We start from the raw sequence: 17,452 nt of genomic DNA, 5'->3' as shown, positions 1-17,452 counted from the left end.
AGCCTGCCTCACTGCCGCTAGGGCGTGCTGTGCAGGCAGACCTACCTGCAGACCTGCACACGGGTCAGACAACCGCCGCGATGGGTGCGACCACGGCGGTGCTTCGCCGTTGTCACAGTGTGCGGGGGGGGGGGGTGATTTGTGCCTTTTCGTCCTATGCCCTGCTTTCACGTTGATCGGCGTCGAGCCTGTCAGTGTAACATCGTCTAACAGCCGGTCGCGAATGGCCGATTTCTGGCCCACGGCTCGCTTATCGTCGGGCGTATCCTTCACCTTGCGTGGTCTTCATGCGAAGTTGCCACTGCGCCGTCGTTCACTCCTGCGCGCAGTCGTTCATCGCTGCTTTGCGTGCGTGACGGGGGCTGCTTCACAATGTGCCTGCTTGACATTTGGCCAGAACCTTGGACGGCGCCGTGTGTGGACAGGGACGGGACCACCGACCGCCCTGCCGAGCAGGCCGTGGTCCTGAGTCGGCCAGCTGCGCCAGCGGCGGCGCCTACGGTGGCAGCGCCGCGTCCGGTGCTTCCGTGCGGTCTCGGCCAGGCGCGCGGCCAGCACCGGCCACAACAGCTTGCCATTGGAGGCCCTTTCTCCGCAGTATCTCGGTGTGCGGTGGGCTGGCCGGCCTGTCGGACCCTGCCTCTGGTGTGTCGGAGTCGGTTCCTTTCTCCCGGGTCACTGGCGACGTGTCGGCCATTAGGCGAAGCACGGATGGCGACGGCCTGGAGTATAGGCGTGGCCAGAGTGCCGTCGGCTTATTGCGTGCTCTGGCCGGCGGTGATGACGGCTTCGCCAACAGCTCCGGCTATTTTCCGCTGCTTGGCCCGTTGGTCTTCGATGGCGAACAGACTCCTGAATAATGGCTTCTGGTCCGTTAAGGTCTGCTGTTCTGAGAACGTTCTCCGATACGGTGATGGCGCGGCCGCCCTAGCCGCTGCGTGAAAGCTCTCGGGTTGTTGTGCCGGACGCGGGCCGCTGCGGCGGGCGGGCCCGGACCGCGCCCGGCCGACCGGCCAGGGGGGTCATTAGTGTCCGGCTGATTAATCCGGCGGCGGTGGGCCGGGCGGGGTCGCGTCGGGCGCCTCTCCGGCCCGGTGACGGACATCAGGCTGACTCACGGCAGTGCCGCCGGCTGTTTTCCAAACGACAGCCGCCCGGCCGGCCGCGCGGTCCGTCGGGCCCGGCCGCCGGCCCGGCCGGCTGGAATGGGCGCTGTGGCCGGCGACAAACACGGGGCACCGCCGGCGCGGCACGGTGCGGCGCGGCGCGGCGGTGGACGCGTCCTACGACGGCCGCACACGCGGCGGCGCCGGGCCCTCGTGGAACAATGGAACGCCCTAATGGTAGCACGGTCCGCTGCCCGACAGCGGCGCTGGATCATGCCACTTACCGGCCATGGTCGTGATAAATGTTTGAAAATAGCACGTGTCCGATGTACACAAATCCCGCGGGGGCTCAATTATAGATCTGTTTGTGCTCGGTCCGTGGCGCCAGCGATGGGCTGCACAGAGAAAGAAGTTGAGAAATGAAATCTAAGTGGGTCACAATATAAATCACAATTGAAGACCACTGTACGTGCGTGCTGTTTAATGGGCTGATGCTGCCATTTTGTCCTCGTTTCATCTTTTTAACATCCATAGAGAGATCTGGTGGCTTGGGTGTCTATTTCAATGCAATGCCGCGCGTTTTCATATCTCTGCGCTTCTGCGTCAACGGCTGGCTGGCTGGCGTATGGCTTACTCGTCAGTTGGTTACATGTTATCACGCCTAACCTTAACGCGTACTCACGCGAATACAAACGCGTGCACGAGCTATGTATATCTCCGTATGTATCTGTAGAACTGGTGTTGTGCCGCAAAATGCACAACGCCAAAACATACACCTTGGTGGCGCTGTTACTTCAAGGTACAGAGTTCAAGGTTAAATTTTGAACGACCTTTAGTCGCTGTAGCCTACAGCCAGTCAAGAAATACCGTGGCTCAATTTCCATGTCGATAGGTATATAATTGGCTTCGGTTTGTGTTTTGAATTTCACATTTCCTGTTTGGAGATGCACACTTAAATTTTAACCTCACATCTCGTACACATAATCACGCTTGTTTTGCGCCATCTACGCTAACTTCCTACATACCACCGACAATGTCTGCCTTTAATCGTTTCAGTAAATACCGGTGCTTGACAGGTACACTTTGACAAACCTCGACAGTCCCCCCCTCACCACACTCTCTGAGTGAGGCCCGACGTGTCATCCCCCTCGGGAGCAGCGAGTGACGTGTCATCCCCCTGAGGGGGGCGAGTGACGAGGCTCATTGGCCGCCATTTCAAAACTGGTTCAGCCGGAATGCGCCGCGGGCCGTGTTCGCTGCACCACAGGGCTGTTAACGTCGGCCGACGGGCACCAGTAGTGTCATCCGGACGGGCGCGGCTCAGCCCGGCTGATCGGCCGCTGAAATGATCCCCCGGCGTCAGATCCACTCCTTCAGGCTAATGCCACTCCAGTGGACGGTCATTAGTCGTCAGATCAGTCATCACGCTCCTTACGCTGAACAACAGCGCCAAGTGCTGACGCTGCCTGGGATGTGACAAGCTTAAGCCGCCGTCGAGGCCGAGCTACAACAACGGCCGTGGAGGGAGTTCGCCATCTGGCGACCTTACGCAACCCGGCTGACGTCAGGTGTTTGTGGATCCGTGAGGCTGCTGTTAGCGCGCCGCCAGCGGTGCGTCGTGTTGTTTCTCGGACGCAGCAGAGCTGGCGGCTTAATAACTGACTGGAAGCCGGCTAACTGGCGGGCCCTGCGGCCGCTCCTCATTTGGTGCGCTTGTTAGGGCCGCCGGGGTCAGTCCGACAGTATAACAAGCCAGCAATGCTCATTCTCTATCTCTTCTTCACTCTCTCTCTCTCTCTCTCTCTCTCTCTCTCTCTCTCTCTCTCTCTCTCTCTCTCTATCTCTCTCTCTCTCTCTCTCTCTCTCTCTCTCTCTCTCTCTCTCCTCTCTCTCTCTCTCTCTCTCTCTCTCTCTCCTCTCTCTCTCTCTCTCTCCTCTCTCTCTCTCTCTCTCTCTCTCTCTCTTCTCTCTCTCTCTCTCTCTCTCTCTTCTCTCTCTCTCCTCTCTCTCTCTCTCTCTCTCTCTTTTCTCTCTCTCCCTCTTTCGGTCCTTTGGTCTCGGTCTTTTCTTTTACTACCTCTTTATTTTGGAACTATGAAAAACCTTTCTACCAACGCCCTTCCCTCTGTCCTCCATTGTACTCTCACTTCATCTCCTGTCTTGCAGCCTTAAGCTAACGCGCCTTGGGGTTGGGTTTTTAACTTAATGTTCTTACCCACAATGTGGATCACATATCTTCTGTATATCCCTTCTCCATTTCATTATCTTCTGTCGCTATACATCCCCCTGTCCCGCTATGCGCTTTCCTTTTCGGCCAACTGTCTTCGTTAGCGCGCTTGCTGGTTGCCACCAATCTAACCCGCACAAGCGTATGCCAACTGCTGGCAATCCGCCGTCCACTGACCTCACAACTGCGCCATCCACCGTTCTGCCACCGCGGAGACCACTCGCACCTGACCTGCGCCCGGTGGAGCGGCCGGTGCGCCGTGCGTCTTTGTGATGGCCGAGTTGTGGCCGGCGGGCGGTGGGCGGCGCGGCGGGGCGCGCGCGTGCACGGGCCCGCTGGCACCCCGCCGCCCGCTGATTATAGGCTTGTCGGAGGGGCGGGCGGGCGCCCGGCCGGTCGGCTCTCAGCCGACGGCGTCCACGGGCCGCGCCGCTGAAAAACGAGCGCCGCCTGGCTGCCCCGGCCCTGCCGCAGCCTCTCAAGGCTGCGGCACGGCCGGCCGCCTGTGACCGGCATCTCAGGAATGTGTCAGCGCGCCGGCGCCGGGCCCAGCTGGATCAGGTGGAGTGCGCGGCAGGGGGTGGGGCGTCACCGGATCCGGCCGCCCGGGCCTGGAGAGGCGCGCCCGCCGGCCCGGCTGCCGGCGCCGGTGTGGCGTCCCTCGCCTGGCGCCGCGTCACCCGCTGCGCTTGCCATTGTCGGCGTGTCGCGCTATCCCTCAGCCTGTTCTCGGCGCAGGAGGACAGGCTACTGCGGCCGGGCCGGGTCCGCGCGCGGTGCCGTCCGGCCCCGCTGCCCGGCGCCTGACCTCGCTGGGGTGCCAGCCGGGCCGACACGCCCAGCCGGCCCGGTGCGGCCGGTGATTTCTCACGGAGGCGGTCGGGACTTTCTCGGGTCACTCTCTCGGCGGCGCGGCCGGGTCCTTTCGCCGGCGGTCGGCGACCGGGCGTGCGGAAGTAGCTCTCAGAGAGCAAGACGTTAGGGGAGCTGCACTGCTGAACGGTGTTGTTATTGGTGCTTAAGGCACATTCAAAAGCTCAGGTGATTCGGCGTCGAAATCCCGCCCTCCGATTTCTACTGGGATCGGTAGAACTGCCGGCCAGGAACGGTGTCCATATATCGCATCTGGCGGTCGTGAGACGAGCGCTCTTTCAACTGCGCTACAGCGTCCCTGGGACTCCGATAGGTTGGCTTTGGCTGATAACCGCAAGATGGCACAACATTTGGCGAAATTCATTTTCTGTGAGGAAAACGGGGAATTCTAGTATATCACACCGCCCCCCCCCACACCGTGCTTTTCTTAAAATGCTGTGATAAATTTGAGCATTTTCCTAGTTGCTTACGTATCAAACCCCTGGCGGATTTGGCACTGGAACCATTCCACTGGAGCGTTGTCAACAAAGCCCTGCCTCGCCATCAAGAAAGTTAGCAAACAAACCACTCATCTTGAAGAATATCGTCCGTCACTGATCATGGCCACTTATGACCGCACCCCGGCCAGCTGCGCACTGCCGCCACGTACCCAGAATTCTTTGACGGTGGCATCACAGCCACCAGACGCAAACATGCCTGTCACTTGGCGCGAGGCCGCCGGCCCTTGCGTCCCCGACCTGAGCCGTTTAGAAAGCTTGCGACACCGATGCCGTTCCGGCTGTGTCGAGCCTGCCGCCGGTCCGCTCCCGCCGCCGACCACTGAAACGGCACCGATGACTGGGCGCCGACGTCAGCCGTCGGCCGGCGAGCGGATGCCTCCCGGTGACGACCGAGCGCCGCCTCCGGCCTTCCGACTCCTCCAATCTCGCCGCAGCACCCAGAGAGCGCAGCCCTGGCTAATGGCATACCTGGCCCACAGCGCTCCTCTCCATACAGAAGCAATCGACCCTGAAATTATTAAACATCCAGACAGGCAAATGGCTGGCCTACTGGCCCCCGGCGCGCCGGGTGGCAATTTAAACTTTGTTCGGCGTGCACCGGTCCTGGCGCGGCAATCACGCTGCAGTGGGCTCTCTGCGCCTGCAGCCGCAGGCCTGGCGCCCTCTCCAGGACAGCGCCGGCCCCCGCGCGGCTCGGAAATGGCCTGCTTCTTCTCCAGATGGCAAGGGAAAGTGCAGGAAAGCGAGCACACGACGCTTAGGCCTGGTCCGCGGGCACGGGACCGGGGTTTGGGTTAGCTTGGTGGGCGAGGCGCTCTCACTGACGCGAGCTGGTCACGTATGTCGGGCGCCAGAGGCCCGTGTTGTGGGTGGAGGCACCGGGTGACCTGTGCGGTGACCGGCGTCTGCGTTGGCGTTCATGATCTTACTAATCTAACGTTCGTGACGCCCTCCATCCTGGCCGCAGCGCCGGCTTATCAGTATCCGACCGTCGTGCCGCGCGGCGATGGGGGCGGCGATACGGCGGCGCCACCCGCCCACGTCCACTCGGCCGCCACGCGGTGCCACTCGGACGTCCGGCGTCCGACGTCGGACGTCCGGCGCGGCCGTGAGGCTGAGCCACAGAGCCGCTTGATCGTGCTGCGGCGTCCACTGGCCGGGCGGCGCGCCGTCCCGCGGCCAGCCTGGCCCCAGTGTCGCGCCGGTCGGTCCAGCTGATCCATGCCGGCCGGCAGGGCGGCGGCCACCGCCGGCTACTGTGCGGGGCGGTCAGCTACAGTCGGCAGCCATCCCCCCTAATCGCCCTCAGTGTGGACGGACTCGATACCAACTTGATAGGGACCGACACGAGACCGAGGCTCACGCACTGAGCCGAGCTGGCTTGCCTGGCCGGCCTGCGTGGGTAGCTTCAAGTACGTGTAACCTCATTGCTGGCTAATCAATGGTTTGAATATAAATGTAACGTGCGGCGCAGGCGATCAAAAACTGGCCTCGCTGGTTTTTTGGGGGGAGGGGAGGAGCTAGGCCTAGTTACCCATTCGGGTCACAGATCTATGGGCTTCGAAAACGTACAGAATCTGTGTTCCATTAATGGTGTCACCAGACTTCCAGTGATACCACTCGTAGGAACACAAAACAGGGATTTTTATGAAAAATGTTTTCTCGTCATCGATTTTTCCATCGTTGTACTTAAATGTAAAACAACAGCTCGTTGTCCAGATGTGTGTCACCGATGCCTTGTTACGGGCTACTTACTTCGAAAACGCTTCAAAGGCTAAAATAACTACCGGCAAAGACAACTGTAGCATAAGAACCTGACATCTTGTAAAAACTTGAGGCGACGGTTGATGTATGAATGGCACCGTGTCATCAATCAAGCTGGTGTGCCCTTAATCACGCTGAGGTGTATTTATAGAATACTAGCATGCCGCCCATATCATTTTGATAATCCTACCACCTGCTGTCCTCATTTCTGTGATTTGCTTTACCCGAAATGGGCCCAGCAAGATCCGAGTAGGACAGCAGACAAGCAAAACTGATTTACCCATCGGAATACAACTCGCAAAGAACTACGCTGTTTCACCGTTTGGCCAAGCAACAGCCAAGCCGTATCGCCCTCTGACTAACTGACTGATCTAGCTCTCAAGTGAACTACCGTCGCTCAGTGGGCGCGAGCCCGCTGCCGCCGCCCCAGCAGCCCTGGCATCCGCCTGACCCGCCCCTCCCGTTCCCAGGCGTACTACCGGCAAGGCGTAGCGCTGCAGTGCATGAGCCGACATGGTGAAGCGTTGGCCGCCTTCAGCCAGGGTCTGGCCCAGGACCCCAAGTCGATGCAGCTGCTGGCCGGCCTGGTGGAGGCCGCCATGAAGTCACCGCTCAGAGGTAGGTGCTGCGCCCGCTCTGCGCCCCCAGAGGCAGGTGCTGCGCCCGCTGTGCGCCCTCGGAGGTAGCTGCTGCGCCCGCTGTGCGCCCTCAGAGGCAGGTGCTGCGCCCGCTGTGCGCCCTCAGAGGCAGGTGCTGCAACCGCTGTGCGCCATCAGAGGCAGTTGCTGTGCCCGCTGTGCCCTCGCAGAAGTAGGTGCTGCGCCCGCTGTGCGCCCGCAGAGGTAGCTGCTGCGCCCGCTGTGCGCCCGCAGACGGAACGTCAGTGTCAGCCGGCGGCCCCACAGGTCGAGATGTTTATGTTGATCGGTGTGCGGAAGTCAGCTAGAACAGAACCAGAGAGACCCAGCCGGTGATAAGAAATCGTACCATGTTCTCCTTCTACACAGTCGTGCTCAGCTGAGCAGGCAGCGGAGCCAGCTTACCCCAATCGCTATTATTCCTTTTGGATTGCTTTTCTTGGTATGTTTATGGAACCACTGTTTTTCTTGGAACAGTTTTAGTTGCGTTATTACTTTAATGGAACTTTCAGAACATTTGCACAAGGAAAATGTGACTAGTTTTGTGCATGGTATTGGGTTATGAACGGTTATTTACGAGCGCTCGGGTGGGAATAAATTAGACACCCACATCCCCCCGAAGGTCTCTCCAGAGTGGTTTCCGAACGACGCGGCGTAGCCGTGTCAAATTCTGCATAGCTGTAGAAAGTGAAATAGCAGATCGCTTAGCACAAAAAATAGATGTAGTTTGTAAGGAAACTGACCTACGGCAGGGAAAATTTGGCTATGGATTCGGCAAACAACGTCTAGGGAATCGCTCAATCTGATGCAGCATCAGAGAGTTAGACGAGGCCATACATCTCTGGAATAGTTTCTTAGGCAGCATGACAGTTGAATAGGCAAATTCTATTGACCTAGGGTCAGGTGTAAAGGTCACACTTAGGTTAAGACCAACCTGTTTTATTATCCTGGATTTGGTTGTATGGGATAGATTATGATACTCATTTGGAATTTGTTGAAAACAAGAGCCGTATTATACATCTTTCATGAACTTATTAAACGTCAGCATAGGTCACTGACCTAAAATGACCTAGGTTAACATTTTTTGTAGGAACATACTGCCTAGCGTAATCTTTGGCGCTTATGCAAATGCAAAACTCAAAGCAGTCTTGTTTGATTTTGGTCACCATGGCCTGCAAAAGGTATAGCAAGGTTATTGACCTTCGATAAACACCAGTGACCGTTTTCTTAGAACAAGTCCCTAGGTTCTGGTGGCGCTTTAGACGCCAATCGGAGTTTGACTTTGTTTCACCTTATCTGACACCAAGTTCTTAACCTAGGAGCCGTGAAGTTTGACACAGGTGAGTTCCATACAGCCCAATACGCCCCAAGGCCAACACACCCGGTGAATTTGGTGTCAATAGCTCTCTTAGCGTTTGAGATTTCAGCCTGGTCAAATTGGCCCCCACCCGAACGAAGGGTATTTACCCGGCCACTCGGGTGCGTGCTAGCATTGACTGTTATGCATGTTGAATCCAGAGATGTCACCGAAGCATGTCGAACCTCATACAGTGACACGCCGCCCAATTTGTGAGCTCTACCAACAGCACATTTATGTATGTCGAGTGTACACTACGTTCACAGAACTGAGCACTCGAGCATTCTGACTGGCTGGCATGGATTGCGGCGGAATCGATGCCCCTTCCTTGACGTCATTCGTGAAGGCGCGCTGGATCTGAAAACCGCAAATCGCCTTAAAGAGATGGCGCCGCCAAAAGCTCGTTTTGAGAGATGCACGGATAAAGTCGTGGTATGCCCTCATGATTCATATGGTATCTCCCTCTAAGCCACAGTCTCGTCTCTAAGCTGTAGTAGTCCTGTGTGTCGTCGCTTTGCACAGGCCCAATAGGAGGCGATTGCCGCGTGGTTATACTGTAACTATGGCAACAGTCCGCAGCGTTACAGGCAAAGCACGCTTCGAAAACGATGAGTTTCCAGCTATTCGTGGTTTGTCGCATAACAAGCAGATGTTTTGCTACTGTCATTTTCTGCGCCTTGCGGGAAAATGTAATTGCAAACCCTTTGTGCGACACAATCTTTGATTGTCCTAGAATCTCTTTTGGATGACTCAGCAGAGCTAAAAACGTACATTTTACTACAAGAAATTACCCCAAGATATAGCGGCAGTCTCACCTGCGCTCACGCACAGTGTCGCTTTAATGTGAACTTTCCAGTGAGAGTGGCCAATTGCTTTCGTTTCATCCAGCCAGTTTCCATGATATTTGGAACCAAACAGCATCAACTCGATGTGCGGCAAGTGCTTCAGCTTTCCTAGCGTTTGCGTTGACTATAGTACATTCTGCATGACGTTGAAGGCCCCCTATTGGGTGCCATCCGGGTGACGAGACTGATGGCACGTGTGCTTGTACGTGACCGGCGGATCTACCGGCATTGTAATGGCACTGTTGAGCTCGCTCCAAAGCTATCGGACGTCCAATCGGAACGGCGGGGCGGTAAACACCGCAGTAAACACGGCGCCCGACGCTTTGTTCTGGCGCCGGCCGGCGGCGTGCAGCGCCACGTCGGCACCACGCGGCGTCACGTGGCGTCACGCGGCGTCGCGTGGCGTCACGTGGCGCGGCGCGGGGTGGGCGAGATCGCGCCCGCGGTCCGGGCGGACGGCGATGCCGCGCGAGCCGGCGCGCCCCGGACGACCGGAGCCATTTGCATATGAACGCCGCGGCGGCTTCGGACGGGCCATTAACTCGCCGCTGACACAACACCCATCAAAAGAGCATTACCCGTTTTTGTCGGCGGAGTAATTGCATTCGACGCGATGACAATGTCTAACTGATGGCATTTAGGACGCCTCCAGCCGGCCGGGCCGTGTAATGAGGCGGCCTGACTATCGGCGCGGCCACGGAGACGCCGGCTGCGGAAACCCGACGCGCGCGGGCGGGGCGCCGCTCCTGCAGCGGACGCCGTCCGCCACCGACGCGTTTTTGCCAGTTGGCCGGGCCATTACTGCGCCACTTTCGCCTCCGATCGGCGGCGACTGATGCGCCGTCGGCGCTAACGACCCGACGGGACGGACGAGTGGGCCTCTGGCCGCGGCCGTCACGCGGCGGCTGGGCGGCGTCGCAGCGGTGTTTTGGCGGCGCGCGGGGCCGCTCTCCGCCGGCCTGCTCGCAGCCCGTCGCCATTAATCGCCGCCCGGCGCGTAGGCCATTATGTTGTGATGCAGCTACGTGCGTGTAATAACAACGATGGCGCTACAGAGGCTGCGGCAGCGCCGGACGCGGATGTTAACGATCATTTGTGGTGGAGGGCACCGCGCTGACGGCGGAGAAGCCGTACGCAGTCAAGGTGCAACGATAACTTTGCCACGTCGGAGGAGCAGGCGACGGCGCCTTGCCGTCACACAAACAATGCTGAGCTGCGATGTACGCCGAGGGAATGTGTGGTTGTGAGTTAAAATTAAAACATTTGATTCAAACGAGAACTCAGGCTAGAGGATACACATCACAAGAAAATGGCTGAATGATTGAGCAGAGTTGCCGATCGCGCATTCGTCAAACTGCACGTTTGGGAAGCCACAAGAACAGAGCTCGATCTCCCGCGGTACCCGCCCTCCCTACCAGGGTAAGAGGCAGACGACGGCACAATCTCCGCAGCTGAGGGAATCGTAGAGCTCCAATCCCGCACTAGATGCGTGAGTGTCCGTGGTTCAGTGAGGCCTGCTAGGATAACGGACGCGTCATGAACGTTTTAGCGCTACCTGGCAACCGAACTCAGTGAGATGGACGCTTCAGCATGATAAGCAAGCCAGGATTCAAACGCACGTGCAGGGCCCGGGGGGGATAGCTTTTGAGCAGCCCAGCATTTCAAAGTCGAGTTCGGCCGTGTAATTTACTGGGATCGGCCCATCGTTTGAGATAACGGACGTCCATCTCTTATGCCGTCGCTGAGTTTAGCTTTACGAGCCAGCAGGCAGCCAGTGGAGGGGGAGGGGGCAGGAGACGGTGAATCACTAGTCCCGGTGGTCTGCTCGCTTCAGTCGTGGCCGGCGCTCCCCGGGCCACCAGGTCACTGACACCAGCTGACAGGCGTCGCCATGACGACCCGCCACACTAATGAACTGATGTGTTATGTGGGCTGTAAACCCAGCCCGATGGCATTGATCGTGATCGGCGCTGGACAGCGACGAGGGGCGGCGGCCGGCCTGGACGGGCCCGGCCGGGGCTCGGACAGACTCGGACGAGACTCACCCGGGGTTCGGACAGGTCTCATCCGGCGGCGCCACGGCCAGCCTGGACGGACCCGGCCGGGGCTCGGACAGACCTGGACGAGACTCACCCGGGGCTCGGACAGGTCCCACCCGGCGGCGCCGCGGCCGGTTGGAACGGGTCCCACCTGCAGCTCGGACAGACTTGGACGGGTCCCGCCCGACTGGGTTGCGGCCAGACAAGTCTCGGCCCGGATAGGCCTCCCTTTTCACCGTTTGACACCGCCCGACAGGACATACTGGGTGAACGGACCCACTGGCAGATATGCAGCGGGACATGCGGCTGACTTAGTTCCATTGCCTTCGATATGCACGAATCGAGTTCTGTGCTTCCGAGAGGAGCCTGCCTGCTTCTGCGCTGCGGTATTTTCGAGCATTAGCTTCGCCCCCCCCCCCCCCCCCTCCAAAACGGAGTGATCCAGATCTCGCCAGGTCTTCCCTAAAACACGACCGCGCTGATTTTCTGGGACCCCGTCGCCCCGTCTGGAGAGGTGTGCGTCGAGCCTTTAGTGGTCTGGCACCGCTTCAGCCAGCCACCTGACTCAGGATCCGCCGGGGTCCCTTGCCGTGCCGTGCTCTCTCTCCGCAGAGATCGGCTGGGGGGACCCTGGCCGCGTCCGGGGAGGACGGCGACGGGGCTCCGAAGACCCTCGGCCGCCTGCCGCCGGGTGCGGCAGAGGGCGGCGGCGTCGGCGCGTTGTCGGACGGAGCGCGAACTGGTGTGCGGCCACTCATTGGAAGTGCGGCCCGCGATGTCGGAGTGGGCGGACGGGTCCAAATTAACCGTCGCTTCCCGGACGCTGAGTTATGTGACATTATGATAATGTAACCGGCGTTTGGCTATTCGCAGTAAATTTGGCCGTGGCAGGAGGAAAAAGAGCCCCTCCTGCCGGCATGTAGCTGTAATTGGATCGCTGATTCAGCACAACAGGTTTTCCTCGCTTTGATTGCTATTTTCAGCTGGCTTGCCTATGCTATTTTTATATCAGGTTCGCTCTAAGAAATACTGAATGCGTGTTCCTGCTGAAGATAGCGCATTAGTTTTGTACCGTAAATGAGGACTGTGCTAGATGAACAAAGGTGGCTAGCGATTGTTTCGCTGAATGGTTCATATAAGATCTATCGGCCGATAGATGCTGCCCTGAGAAACGAGCCTGGTAAATGCATATCACTCCAAGTTTTGTGTTCTGAAGCCGAGAATCCATCACCTGGCCTTCAGCGCGACCAGCGATGGAATCAATCTTTTCGCTGAGTTGTGCCGCCGTGCTGGCCCCTCGTGTGACCTGACCTTGACCCGCTCCGTCCGGCAGCCACGCTGGAGCCGACGTACCGGCAGCTGCAGGCGATGCGGCTCGACATGTCGCCGTTCGTCATCATCTCCGTCATCGGCCAGGAGCTGCTGGCCGCCGGCAAGTACAGCGCTGCCGGGGTGGTGCTCGAGTCGGCGCTCAAGATCGGCACGTGCAGTCTGAAGCTGCGCGGCAGCGTCTTCTCGGCTCTCTCCTCCGCCTACTGGGCCATGAACTCGCTCGACAAGGTCAGTGCGGCGCATCTGGTGGCAGCGACGCCGGCCGCTCGGTGAGCTGTCCGGCGCTCAGCGTTCGAAAGTGCTTTGAACGTTACCGGTGGCTGCCTGTGCCGACGCGGGAAGACTCCTCGCGGCCCGCCATTCTCGGGCATCTGACGTCTGACTGCGCCCTGTTCACCGCCAACGACCTGTCGTAGCATACATTCCGCGCGCACGTTCCTGGAATCGGCCGGCGCACGGCAGCAATGCCAACTTATGCGGCATAACCAAGTCTGGTCTGGATAATCTACATTTTTGGCGAACGCCGGCGTGCGCGATGCGTTGTAGCCTAAAACGCCCGCGCTGGAGGTTAGTTAGAGCCTAAAACGCTCGCGCCCAGCGTTATCCAGAGCTAAAATGCCTGTGCCGGGCGCTATTTATAGCCTAAACGCTCGCGCCGTAGACTATTCCGAAGGTAAAACGCTTGCACCTAAGCTTATGAGAAGTATGAAACGCCCGCGCTCTAGGTTATCCAGAGTCTAAAAAGCTTCCGTCGAAGTTTATATAGAGCCAAACACACTAGTGCCGGAGGGCATTTATTGCCTAAAGCCTCGTGACGGAGGCTTTTCAGAGTATAAAATTCTAGGGCTGAGTGTTATTTAGAGGCTAAAGCGCAGGCACCGCAAGCTATTTAGGACCTAGAATGCTCGCGCAGAAAAATTATTTAGAGCCTAAGACGTAAGTGCCTAAGGTTATTTAGGGTCTAACATGCTTGCCCTGAAGGCTATTTAGAACAATTAGATTATGAAACGTGATGTCAAGCGGTGAAAGCGGGGCCGCGCTGGTGGCTTGGGCGCTATTTGACCTACCAGAGACACACGGTCTCTAAACGGAAAATAATGGGAGGTTGTGATGCATCGCATACCTCAGATAATGAGGGCCAATGCCATCAACAGAGATACATGCGTTTTCTCCTCGCACACGTGTCCTCTCTGGGCGTGCTCGCGCCCTGGGTCTCTCTCTCCCTCTCTGTCTCTGTCTCTGTCTCTGTCTCTCTCTCTCTCTCTCTCTCTCTCTCTCTCTCTCTCTCTCTCTCTCTCTCTCTCTCTCTCTCTCTCTCTCTCTCTCTCTCTCTCTCTCTCTCTCTCTCTCTCTCTCTCTCTCTCTCTCTCTCTCTCTCTCTCTCTCTCTCTCTCTCTCTCTCTCTCTCTCCTCTCTCTCTCTCTCTCTCTCTCTCTCTCTCTCTCTCTCTCTCTCTCTCTCTCTCTCATCTCTCTCTCTCTCTCTCTCGCTCTCGCTCTCGCTCTCGCTCTCGCTCTCGCTCTCGCTCTTGCTCTCTTGCTCTTTCTCTTTCTCGCTCTCCCCTTGCTCACTTTGTCGCCTCCTCAACTTCGACTGCTCATGACTTTCGGTCAGCTGAAGGCAACATGGCAACGCATTTCATTTGCTCGCACTACGACTACCCTGAGAGCGGAATGCATGGGATTTAGGGGTTTCGTGAGCTGCCGCGTGATTCTACTCTAGACGCGATCAAAAAAGGGGCTAACTTGGCATTTTTCTCATGCAGCCTTCATGCGACTTGACCGAACAATGGCTGACTCAGCTAAGCACGAGCAGGCATACAACCATTGAGCAATTCTTGAGGGCTTTGTTAAATGTTTGAGTGTAACTTTCCTCAAAATATATGTGTATTGCATCAAACACTGACGGTGCAGACGTCATCCAAAATGAGCTGAACTGTCCAGTTGAGCTTATCAGTCCGGCCAGTTGCTTGTCAGCACAAAAGTGGCGGTCTGTCGTCTCCTCCAGGCCACGACCTCGCCACTAGAATCACAAAGAGCTGTTTTGACGTGGCAGAAAGGAGCGCGCTGTCGCCTCGCCACCGAGAGACGCCACCAGGCCGTGCTGCCGGCCACGCGGCCCTGCCGGCCGGCGGCGGCCACCGGACCGTTGACGGCCGCTGGCGGCGCCGGCCGCGGCTGAGGTGTGACCCTCCTATTGCGTCCCGCTGCGGCTATCCCACCATCTGGGCCGGCCGCCGGCTCCGATCAGTGTAGCGCGTGTGCGAGCGGTCGCTGAGGGAGCACGAAACCATGGGCCTCGGCTCCCACACCGTCTCCGCGTGTGGGAGCCGAGATGGGCCGCTGCTCTCCGTTGTCTCCTCTCCGCCGCTGCTCTCCGTCGTCTCCTCTTCGCTGCTGCTCTCCGTTGTTTTCAGTTAGGAGCTGCTCTCTAGCTTGCAGGACTGTATATACGATGGGATAATAACTCGCACGGGCTATTTCATCATCAATATCTACTTGCCTAAACCTAGCTCTTCGCCAGCAACCAAGCAGTGAGAGTGCCCTCCCTCCCGTTAGATGCGTTTGGATTTTAAGTGCGCTGCGTAACGCTGCTGAGATCAGCCCGATATTATGACGAATAGTCCGGCATTCCTCGTTCAACCTCAGTTATCGCAGAATCCGACTTTCTCCCCGCCTTCTGCACGACGCACATCACGTGCGCCGCTCCCGGCCGGCGCCGCTGCATACGGCGGCGAGGCGCACCCCCTATCACAATGCATACCACTGCAGCGATGATATCGGGAGGTGCGCTACGCAGTGCACCGGCACGTGCGGGCTGGTGCGGGCCGCCAGCTGAGCGGCTGCCGTGCCGGCGGCGACGGCCGAGGCGTGAACACCACCCCCGCACCAACCGGCGTCTGTTCAGTCGACGTCGGCGCACCCCGCTGTCGGCGCCTCGGCGGCGCGGCGCGCGCGCGATGACGCGTGCACCACATGAGTCTGGCGGTGCCGCGTGCACCACTGAGCAGGGCAGCGGGTGGAGCCCAGCCTTGCACCCCGTCGGGCCGGGGATGGGGTCAGATGCGGATGCTGAGCGGCAGCGGCCGTGCATTATCGCTCTGCGTCACCCTGGGCGGCGTCTGGGCTGCTCCTTCACCATTTTGTCGCCGGTTTGCTTTCAGGACGGCTGTCGGCGGATGTTGATCATGTCTTGCCGCTGTGTGTGTCTCCCGTGGTATCTCAAGTTTCCTTGGGCAGCATCACACTGCCCCGATCGTGACGCTGGTCCAGCGCATGTCGGCCGTGCTCCGCGACCACAGTTCTTGCCGACATCGGTTGACCTTACTTCTCCCGGCAGGCGATCAGCTACATGCAGCAGGACCTGAGCGTGGCCAAGTCTCTGGGCGACATCGCTGGCGAGTGCCGCGCGCACGGCAACCTCGGCTCGGCCTACTTCAGCAAGGGCAACTTCAAGGAGGCGCTCACGTCGCACCGGTACCAGCTGGTGCTGGCCATGAAGTGCAAGGACACGCAGGCGGCGGCGGCGGCACTCACCAGTCTCGGTGCGTACGGGACGAGCGCGCGCGCGCGTGGTCTGCCTTTCTCCGTCCCGCTGACCTCGCCCGGCGGAGACGGGACGGGAACGGAGCCGGTGACGCGGAAACCGGCCGCTTTTTCGGCGACGCCGGGGAGCGCGGTGTTCGAGCACTGACAGGCTGAGTGTAATGCCCGGTCGGCATAGATTAGGTGGCCGGTGACAAAAACGGTGTAATGCGGCCGCGCCGTTGCGTTTCATTAGGTGGCTGCTTCAGGGTAGTGGGGCGCGCAGCAGGTAGGGTCAACTTCAGTGTGGCGGGGCGCACACCAGATAAGTCGTCTACAGGGCGGCGGGGTGCGCAGCAGATAGGGTCGGCTTGTGACCTAGGAGGCGTTAGGTGCCGCTCGGATGCTCTTGGACGACGTCGCGGAGCGGCGCGTGTCCAGCTAGTGCGGAGACGGCTCCGGCATCGTCCGTGGGGACGTCAGCCGGCGGCCTCGGCCAAAACGGTGATCGACGCCCCCCTCCCCCCCGCCCCGATTTACGCTAAGCTGTCGGCCCTTGGTGCTGATAAGCTCCACTATCGTCCATTAACGAACTCGCAGGTGGGCCTTTTAAGACTGGGTTTCCGCGTCGACCTCCAGATGGCGCATTCTTCGCCCTTGTTTTTGTGCGAGTTTTTCGGGCTCGGCGTGGATGCTAGATTTTCCCGTACGACCGTTAGCCGGATTAATTGTTGCTGCTCCCGGTGTGACGCAGAGTGTCGGCACGAAACCTCGGACTCGACTCATGGCCGGAACCAAATGGGCACCGCCAACATCATCGAAATCGCTGTATGTCGGCACGAAACCTCGGACTCGACTCACGGCGGGAACAAAACGGGCCCCGCTTAACATCATCGAAATCGCGGCCGGCGCTCTTTTCAATTTAAGCGCAATCAATTTGTCATAACACTCAAACCACGGTGGCAAGGATCGGCCATTGGTCCGGTATTTTTGCAGACGGCGGCTGACGGTCCGGTTCAGTTCCGGCAGCCGTTTTAATGCGGCTGCCTCCGCTGACATTTCAATGGGCTCTCCGATCAGGTTCTGGGAGGGTAGCGAACCCATCGAAATGCAGCACAAATGCTTTGCCTCACTGCGATGAATGATAGCGGAGTGGAATAATGCTCCGTGAAACCACTCCCGTAGATCATTGACACATTTGAACGAGGATGTCGATGTCCATAAAGGATTGCGATAAACGAGAGAGT

General features: G+C 58.7%; 1 protein-coding gene across 1 annotated transcript in view; it reads left to right on the top strand.

Moving 5' to 3' along the window:
- LOC119111964 (tetratricopeptide repeat protein 28-like) overlaps positions 1 to 17,452 on the top strand; it is a 68,250-nt gene that overhangs the window by 35,184 nt on the left and 15,614 nt on the right. Inside the window, 3 exon segments of the mRNA XM_037235863.1 lie at positions 6,941 to 7,088; positions 12,683 to 12,909; positions 16,021 to 16,225. Coding sequence (XP_037091758.1) covers positions 6,941 to 7,088; positions 12,683 to 12,909; positions 16,021 to 16,225 — 580 coding nt within the window.

The sequence above is a fragment of the Pollicipes pollicipes genome, unplaced genomic scaffold (genome assembly GCF_011947565.3).
Source record: "Pollicipes pollicipes isolate AB1234 unplaced genomic scaffold, Ppol_2.1 Scaffold_7261;HRSCAF=8764_pilon_pilon_pilon, whole genome shotgun sequence".
NCBI classification, from domain to species: Eukaryota; Metazoa; Arthropoda; class Thecostraca; order Pollicipedomorpha; family Pollicipedidae; genus Pollicipes; species Pollicipes pollicipes.
The sequence above is the reverse complement of the archived record's forward strand: the minus strand, read 5'-3'. Positions and strand labels throughout refer to the sequence as shown.